General features: G+C 49.3%; 1 protein-coding gene across 1 annotated transcript in view; it reads right to left on the reverse strand.

Moving 5' to 3' along the window:
- emx1 (empty spiracles homeobox 1) overlaps positions 1–8791 on the reverse strand; it is a 62767-nt gene extending 53976 nt beyond the window's left edge. The window contains exon 1 of the mRNA XM_078224641.1: positions 8446–8791. Within this exon, the coding sequence (XP_078080767.1) occupies positions 8446–8791 (346 nt within the window). The remainder of the gene's footprint in view (positions 1–8445) is intronic.
- Positions 8792–9081: the final 290 nt, after the last annotated feature.

Below are 9081 nucleotides of genomic sequence, written 5' to 3' on the forward strand. Positions count from 1 at the left end.
GAGAGTGGATCAATGTGGGAATGCTGCCTGTGCGGCTAGCCTGACAAACCCATCCCCAAATCCCTGTGGAGCAGAGAGAGTGGATCAATGTGGGAATGCTGCCTGTGCGGCTAGCCAGACAAACCCATCCCCAAATCCCTGTGGAGCAGAGAGAGTGGATCAATGTGGGAATGTCTGTCATTGTGGGCCAGCCGGAGAAACCCATCCCCAAATCCCCTCCCTCACTGCAGCTGCCTCTCCCTCCGAACTCTCCCTTATTTTCCATTGTCTATTCTTCAATTTCTTCATTTCTAATCTCGAGTTTTTCTCTCCTTCACATTTTCTTCCTTTTCACTCGCATCCTCTGGTTTTATTCCAATGGTGTCTTCCTTGTTTTCTCCTGTTTATTTCTCTCTCCCACCTTCTCTCTTTCTTACCCACTTTCTCCCTCAACCTCTTTCTCTCACACACATTCTCTCACTCTCACACTTTTTCTCTCTCACTCTCTCTCGCTTCTTTCTCTCTCTCACTCACCCTCTCTCTCACTCTCACTGTTTCTCTCTCGCCCTCTTTCTCCCTCTTCGTCTCTCATTCTCTCTCTCCCACTCAATTTCGCTCTATCTCGCCCTCTTTCTCTCTCTTTCTCTCTCTCCCTCTCCTGCCTTTCCTTTGATACCCCAGAGTTTATTTTTCAATCTCAAGCCAATGGCTGTTAGAAACCTCAGGCCCAGCCGGGAATCGGGAAAATGATTCTTTCTGAGCGCTGTTTGAGTGTTAACTTGTCGGTATTTCCCGCAAACACCCCTCAGTTCACAGGGAGCTTGTGGCGATGGGGAAAAGCCTCTCCGACAGGTTTACACTGCTGTTTATTTCGGGAATTGTACAGAGCAACAGCCTGCAACTGCCGGCAAACAGGAAAAAACTCCCTTTAATTTAGAAATAGCAATTCCATTTCAAAGTATTCTTTCAAACACGCGCAATATAAAAGACGCTGAGATGTGTAGAAATGTGGATCTTATTATCCTTCCATAGCCATTCCGTTTACCTGCCTAACTTTACCTTGTTATCGCAAAGGGACTGAATTCTATAGACTTTATCACAATGATATGGGACATTGGGGGAAGCAGAGCTGGAGAAATGTGGACACTGGACTCCTTTCCCAGACAAGCACTAGCATGAGACAGAGGTGCTTTTGTCGAGGGATTGAGTGGAATATACCCCTGGTGTTTGGGAGAATTAAAGGTGATCCCGTTAAAACAAAGACCCTGGGCAGCGGGAGGGTTTTCCCGGCCTGGGGAATCTGGTAAACTGGCTTCAGGATAAGTGACTGAGAGGAGGAGACGCCACTTGATACAGGGGTGGCGTGGTGGCACAGTGGTTAGCACTGCTGCCTCACAGAGCCAGGGACCCGGGCTCGATTCCCCGCTTGGGTCACTGTCTGTGCGGAGTCTTCACATAGTCTGCGTGGGTTTCCTCCCACAGTCCGAAAGATGTGCAGGTTAGGTGGACTGGCCATGCTAAATTCTCCCTCCGTGTTCCCGAACAGACGCCGGAGTGTGGCGACGGGGGGATTTTCACAGTAACTTCATTGCAGTGTTCATTGTAATGTAAGCCTGCTTGTGACAATAATAAATAAACTTTACTTTAGGGGGTTGTGAATCTTTGGAAAGTTCTGAAGAAAGGGGTGATTATAGCAGTAACTGTCTGTGATCAGTGTAGCTTCTACTTCAGATATGAAGCAAGCGTGTCAATTTAATAAAATTTCTCCCAGAGAACTGTTTGTTGATTTGATTTAATTTGATTTATTATTGTCACATATATTAGCATACAGTGAAAAGTATTGTTTCTTGCATGCTATACAGACAAAGCATACCGTTCATAGAGAAGGAAAGGAGAGAGTGCAGAATGTAGTGTTACAGTCATAGCTAGGGTGTAGAGCATTGTTAGAGAGTTTCAAATAGTTAGAATGAAGTTTTAGAAGCATAGAACGAGAGTAAAAGATAGAATTAGAAGGTATGCTGGGCACAACTTGCAAGGAGTCACCTCACTACAGCGCCATCGATTTGATTTATTATTGTACATGTATTAGTATGCAGTGAAAAGTTTTTTGCACGCTATACAGATGTGTGTTCGTAGAGTACATAGGGAGAAGGAAAGGAGATGGAACATGTGGATGTTCCATCGCCAAATATATTCAGAGCGGTGAATGGGGAGAGCATTCAGAGATATGCAGAGAGAGGGGAAGAGAGAGGGGGAAAGATAGAGGGGGAAGGGAGGGGGGAGAGGGGGAACAGAGAGGGGAGAGAGGGGAAGAGAGAGGAGAGAGAGGGGGGAAGAGGGGGAGAGAGGAAGGGAGAGGGGGGAAAGGGAAGAGAGAGAGGGGAAGAGAGGGGGGAGAGAGAGAGGGGGAGAGAGGAAGAGAGAGGGAGGAAGGGGGAGAGAGAAAGAGAGAGAGAGTGGAAAGAGAGAGAAGGGAAGACAGAGAGGAGAAGAGGAACGAGGAGGAGATGGGGAAAGAGAGAAGAGGAAGAGAGAGTGGGAAGAGAGAGAGAGAGAGAGATGGGGAAGAGAGAGGGGAAAAGCGAAAGAGGAAGAGAGAGAGAGATAGTGGACAGAAAGAAAAGCAGCCATGGTTTTATTGACTGGGAGAGGCAGGTTGGAGGGGCCGAGTGGCCTGCTCCAACTCTCTATTGCTCTCTATCCTTGGGTCCCTGCTATAACTGTGTAGGTAGGTTAAATAGAGTAAGGTGAGGGACAGGGAAAAGATTGGGGAAATATTAACAGTGAAGATTTGAGACAGGGTTTAAAAAGCGCCGGGGCGCCGGGAAAACTCTCAAAACCTGAGCCACTGAAACATAAACCAGAGAGAGAGAACTTCCGAAAGCTGCCCCCGGTGATCAGACTGGGCTTTAGTTTGAGGAGGGAGAGGGGGAGAGAGCTCACCCCCTCACTATCCCTGTCCCTTTGGGAAAGTTTACCAGGTTCTGTGAGTGTGAAGCTGCCCTGACTCAGCACTATCCCTGTCCCAGCACTATCCCTGTCCCTGTCCCAGTACTATCCCTGTCCCAGCACTATCCCTGTCCCTGACCCAGCACTATCCCTGTCCCAGCACTATCCCTGTCCCTGACCCAGCACTATCCCTGTCCCAGCACTATCCCTGTCCCAGCACTATCCCTGTCCCTGTCCCAGCACTATCCCTGTCCCTGACCCAGCACTATCCCTGTCCCTGTCCCAGCACTATCCCTGACCCAGCACTATCCCTGTCCCTGACCCAGCACTATCCCTGTCCCAGCACTATCCCTGTCCCAGCACTATCCCTGTCCCAGCACTATCCCTGTCCCAGCACTATCCCTGTCCCAGCACTATCCCTGTCCCAGCACTATCCCTGTCCCAGCACTATCCCTGTCCCAGCACTATCCCTGTCCCAGCACTATCCCTGTCCCAGCACTATCCCTGTCCCTGACCCAGCACTATCCCTGTCCCAGCACTATCCCTGTCCCTGTCCCAGCACTATCCCTGTCCCAGCACTATCCCTGTCCTAGCACTATCCCTGTCCCTGTCCCAGCACTATCCCTGTCCCAGCACTATCCCTGTCCCTGTCCCAGCACTATCCCTGTCCCAGCACTATCCCTGTCCCAGCACTATCCCTGTCCTAGCACTATCCCTGTCCCTGTCCCAGCACTATCCCTGACCCAGCACTATCCCTGACCCAGCACTATCCCTGTCCCTGACCCAGCACTATCCCTGTCCCTGTCCCAGCACTATCCCTGTCCCTGACCCAGCACTATCCCTGTCCCAGCACTATCCCTGTCCCTGTCCCAGCACTATCCCTGTCCCTGACCCAGCACTATCCCTGTCCCTGTCCCAGCACTATCCCTGTCCCTGACCCAGCACTATCCCTGTCCCAGCACTATCCCTGTCCCTGACCCAGCACTATCCCTGTCCCTGACCCAGCACTATCCCTGTCCCTGACCCAGCACTATCCCTGTCCCTGACCCAGCACTATCCCTGTCCCTGACCCAGCACTATCCCTGTCCCTGACCCAGCACTATCCCTGTCCCAGCACTATCCCTGTCCCAGCACTATCCCTGTCCCAGCACTATCCCTGTCCCAGCACTATCCCTGTCCCAGCACTATCCCTGTCCCAGCACTATCCCTGTCCCTGACCCAGCACTATCCCTGTCCCAGCACTATCCCTGTCCCAGCACTATCCCTGTCCCAGCACTATCCCTGTCCCTGACCCAGCACTATCCCTGTCCCTGACCCAGCACTATCCCTGTCCCAGCACTATCCCTGTCCCAGCACTATCCCTGTCCCAGCACTATCCCTGTCCCTGACCCAGCACTATCCCTGTCCCTGACCCAGCACTATCCCTGTCCCAGCACTATCCCTGACCCAGCACTATCCCTGTCCCTGTCCCAGCACTATCCCTGTCCCAGCACTATCCCTGTCCCAGCACTATCCCTGTCCCTGACCCAGCACTATCCCTGTCCCTGACCCAGCACTATCCCTGTCCCTGACCCAGCACTATCCCTGTCCCAGCACTATCCCTGTCCCAGCACTATCCCTGTCCCAGCACTATCCCTGTCCCTGACCCAGCACTATCCCTGTCCCTGACCCAGCACTATCCCTGTCCCAGCACTATCCCTGTCCCAGCACTATCCCTGTCCCAGCACTATCCCTGACCCAGCACTATCCCTGTCCCTGTCCCAGCACTATCCCTGACCCAGCACTATCCCTGTCCCTGTCCCAGCACTATCCCTGTCCCAGCACTATCCCTGACCCAGCACTATCCCTGTCCCTGACCCAGCACTATCCCTGTCCCTGACCCAGCACTATCCCTGTCCCTGACCCAGCACTATCCCTGTCCCAGCACTATCCCTGTCCCTGTCCCAGCACTATCCCTGTCCCAGCACTATCCCTGTCCCAGCACTATCCCTGTCCCAGCACTATCCCTGTCCCTGACCCAGCACTATCCCTGACCCAGCACTATCCCTGTCCCAGCACTATCCCTGTCCCAGCACTATCCCTGTCCCAGCACTATCCCTGTCCCAGCACTATCCCTGTCCCTTTGGGTAAGTTAACCAGGTTCTGTGAGTGTGAAGCTGCCCTGACCCAGTACCGTCCCTGTCCCTCACACCGCAGCCCAGAGACGGCCCGGTTTGGGAATCCTTGCTGCTGTTGGATACTTTCTCTGCGCCTGTCTTTCAGATTTACAATTCCTTCCACAACAAAAATCTTTTAATGACGGGGGGATTCGCGCTAATCACTTCCCCCAATGTTTCTTTGAAACCAGTTTCTCTGCCAGCCCCGCACAGAAACATTCTTCCCCTCCTCTCTCGCTTCATCTCTCCCTATCTGTTTCCCATCCTTCCTTCCTTCTGTTTTCAGCCCCATTCCCCACTTTCATTCTCCTCACTTTGTCACTCTCTCCATTATTCAGCCCAGCTCTCTCTCCCTCTTTCTCACTCCCCTTCTCCCTCCAGTTCCTTTCGCGCGCTCTCCTTCATTCGCTCCCTCTCACATTCTCTCCCTCCCTTGCTTTCCCTTCCTCGCGCCCTTTCACCATCACTCATTCCCTGTCGCTCGGGGATTTTATTCCTTCCCACTCCCTCTGTACCATTCATCCTATCGCGCCCTCACTTTCGCACACTTTTTTTCTCGCTCCACACTCTCCATCATTCTCTTCTTTTACGCGCACACTTTCTCCCTCTCTCTCTCCTTCATTCTGTCATCCTCCTTTCCCTTTCTTCCTCCATCGCTCTCTATCATTCTCTCATTTCTTTCTCCATCACTCTCTCTCTTTCTCCCTTTATCACTCTCATTTTCTCTTCCCTTCCTTTCTCCTTCTCTGCATTATTCTATCACCCTCACTTTCTCTTTCTCCCTCTTCTCTATCACTCTCTCATTTATCCCCCTCTCTCCTTCTCTCTATCACTCTCACTTTCTCTCTCTCCATCACTCCCTCTCTCCACCACTCTTGTCATTTATCTCCCTCCCTCCATCACTCTCATTTTCTCTTCCTCGTACACTTTCTCCCTCTCTCCATCATTCTCTCTTTCTCTCTCCCTATCAGTCCCTCTCTCCCTATCACTCCTCTCTCTCTCTATCACCCTCTGGCTTTCCCGCTTCCTCGCTTGCAGGACTGGGGAATGTGAGACGGGAATCTCACATTTTGTGTGTCAGTAACTGATAGACCCGATGATCACAATCCAACCCGCCCGCCTGCCCCATTGTCCCTGCAAAATACACACCTTCCTATCGCTGAGAATTCCCCTCCTATTCAATAACCCTCGCTGCAGGAATCCCTCCTCTGTGTCTCTCGGGCTATCTGAGATTGTATTAATTTTGTGGAGTGGGCTTTGGAAGCGAGTGAAGATTTAAAGTTAGGAACAAAACCTAATTTTAACCCAACGAAGGAATGTGTGTGTGTGTTCAGTGAGGAGTGTTTGAACTCTTGTTGAGATTGGAGGAAGCAGTGAATTCGAATCGTTAGCGGATCCATTACCGGATCACACCTGCTTTAGAAAACCTTCAAACAAATCCAAACCCCGCTTCTCAAAACCCCGACAGAGAGAAACCGAAATGGGATCGCGGGGGGAACAGGAGAGAATCGAAAGTAAACGGGACTAAAAGCGACTGTTTTTTAAAAATGAAGATATTGTCATGTTTTTATTGAAAGGAAAGTATAAAATACGCTTTGAATAATAACTGCAGCAGGATTGTTGCTGTTACTCTGACCATTTTTCGTGTAATAAACCAGCCTTGTGTTAACTCCTGTATCAATAAATCTGTTAAAAAAAATCTCCCCTCTTATTAACAGCCCAGAGGCTAATACCAGTCTCAACTTCAACGCAGAAGATAAATTAGTAAATATCTGGAATGCCAGCCTTTCTCAATTTTCAATTCCATTTCGTTCTGAATTTATATATTTTTTAAAAATGTCACGCTCTGTTTGTCTAAAAGCAACCCCCTCGCTTCGGCCCAATACACGGCCAGGTCACATTCTGTCAAATATACCAAACGACAGGCCATTCAGCCCCTCCAAGCTCCTTCCCCACAATTCCATTCCATCCCCCGATTTTCCGATCCCCAACAGAAAGCTCTGGATAATCCCAGTCCTGAGTTTACCCGAAATTCACATCCTCTCGGCGGAGAGAGATTGTAAAAAGCCTCCGTAAGCTATGAATTCCCGAGAGCACTTGGAGAAATGTTTCCCCATTACAGATTAAACCGCAGCACAGTCAAGCCATGTAAATAAAAATCAAACGGGGAAGGTTAGAATCGACCGCATTTATCATTTCGTTTATTTGAGTCCCTGCCTCTCACTCTGACCCCATTTTTTCACAGTTTAATTTTAGAGTTGTGCTCAGAGTGGGGTTGGAGGTGAATTTTGCCTCCACTCTCCTCAAACTTGGACATTTTCCTTGCCTTTCAGGGAAGTTTATAGGAATGAAAAATCTCCCAATATCTCCCGCTTTCTCTGCCTTTTAGCTTTGACAAAGGGTCATCTGGACTGGAAACGTCAGCTCTTTTTCCTCTCCTTACAGATGCTGCCGGACCTGCTGAGATTTTTTCCAGCATTTTTCTCTCAAGGTGATCCTAATCTTGAACAGAATGGTCGTGTAAAAACCTCGCACGCCCAGCCCCAGGAAGGGAAACCCTGTACACTCACTTTATTTCACTCAATATTCGCCCGTTCAAATTAATTAAAAACCTACTCATTCCCCAGAAATAAACCAGACCACACTCCAGATTCCCTTCCTTGTTCCAATTTTGTCCACACATAGAAGGTTCGTTTATAAAAAAAATTAAATTGCTTCTTGGATTTTGAAACAAGAGACTTTAAACCATTTTTTCCTTCCCGAAAGCTAGTTTGATATTTGCTGCGAATTTATTCTGCAATTTCAAACCACCTCTCCCCTCGCCAGCCAAGGCGCTTCGAATATATCAATGTCCCGATAGCCAAATATACATTGATATACCTGACATTGTACATAAATATAGCTGATATACACACTCTCTTTGCACACACAGACGCGCGTATTTTATATATAAACGAGATTGATGTCTACATTACAATTATTCATCTTAACAAAAATATCTCTGTTACAATAATTGATATTATATATTTACAAAATTGTTACATCAAAATTACACTATCAATTATAGATAGAAGTTACAATTTGTAGCATTTATAGATGAGTAAAGCTACGATATATATGATATACAAGCCTTATTTTAAAAGGACATGTGGATTTTATATACATTATCGTGCTACATTAATTGCATTTTTCGATCTTGTAATTTCGATACATATAGCGAATGTTTTTCTGCCATTAATCTCAATTTATTAGAGTGAATATTAGCGTTCCCGTACACAGAGTTGCTGCAGACGCTAGTTTTCTCTGTATTATCCGTTCTATTTGGGGATGGATGAATCTTTTACCTGAACACTGCTCTTACCTTGAAATCTGTGGCCAAAGAAGCGATTCCTCAGGACCCAGGGATAAAAGTTGAGCGGGTCCCTGTGCTGGGGCGCGAAGAAGGGGTGGTGGGTTTGCAGGTGGTGCGTCCCAAGCTGGTGAGGGTGGACGGGCAGCGAGGGGTGGCTGACCGCTTCCTGGAACATCAGGTCCGGCCCGGAGTACAGCGAGCGGCCCGCCGCCTGGAAGCTACTGGCGAAAGCATCGGCGGAGGGCGGGTAGGTGACGGCGGTGGGACGGAGAGGCTCCTCCGGGGACAGGGGGCTGTGATCCTTCGCTACCAGGGACTCGATGGTGAAACAGCGCTTACTGGCTGAATGAAACATGACTTTTGTGTTTCTGTTTGTGCGCAAGGAGAGGGGGGATTCAAAGTCTTCAGCTGGTTTTGCCAGGCAAGGTTTGATAGGAGGGGTACAGAGTGTGGAACAGACGTGTCAGGAATGGAGCCAGGGCACATCCATTCATATAGTGCGATGAGTTCCCCAATGGAAATGTCCAGACACCCAGGAACTCATTAGAGGCTGTCTTTCTGTTGTGTCTCTTCAGAGAGAGACTGGGGAGGAGGTGGAGCAGGGAGCAGTGTAAGGGCAGGGTGGGTGGGGGAGAAGAGGCTGGT

The sequence above is a fragment of the Mustelus asterias genome, chromosome 1, assembly GCF_964213995.1.
Source record: "Mustelus asterias chromosome 1, sMusAst1.hap1.1, whole genome shotgun sequence".
Taxonomy (NCBI): Eukaryota; Metazoa; Chordata; class Chondrichthyes; order Carcharhiniformes; family Triakidae; genus Mustelus; species Mustelus asterias.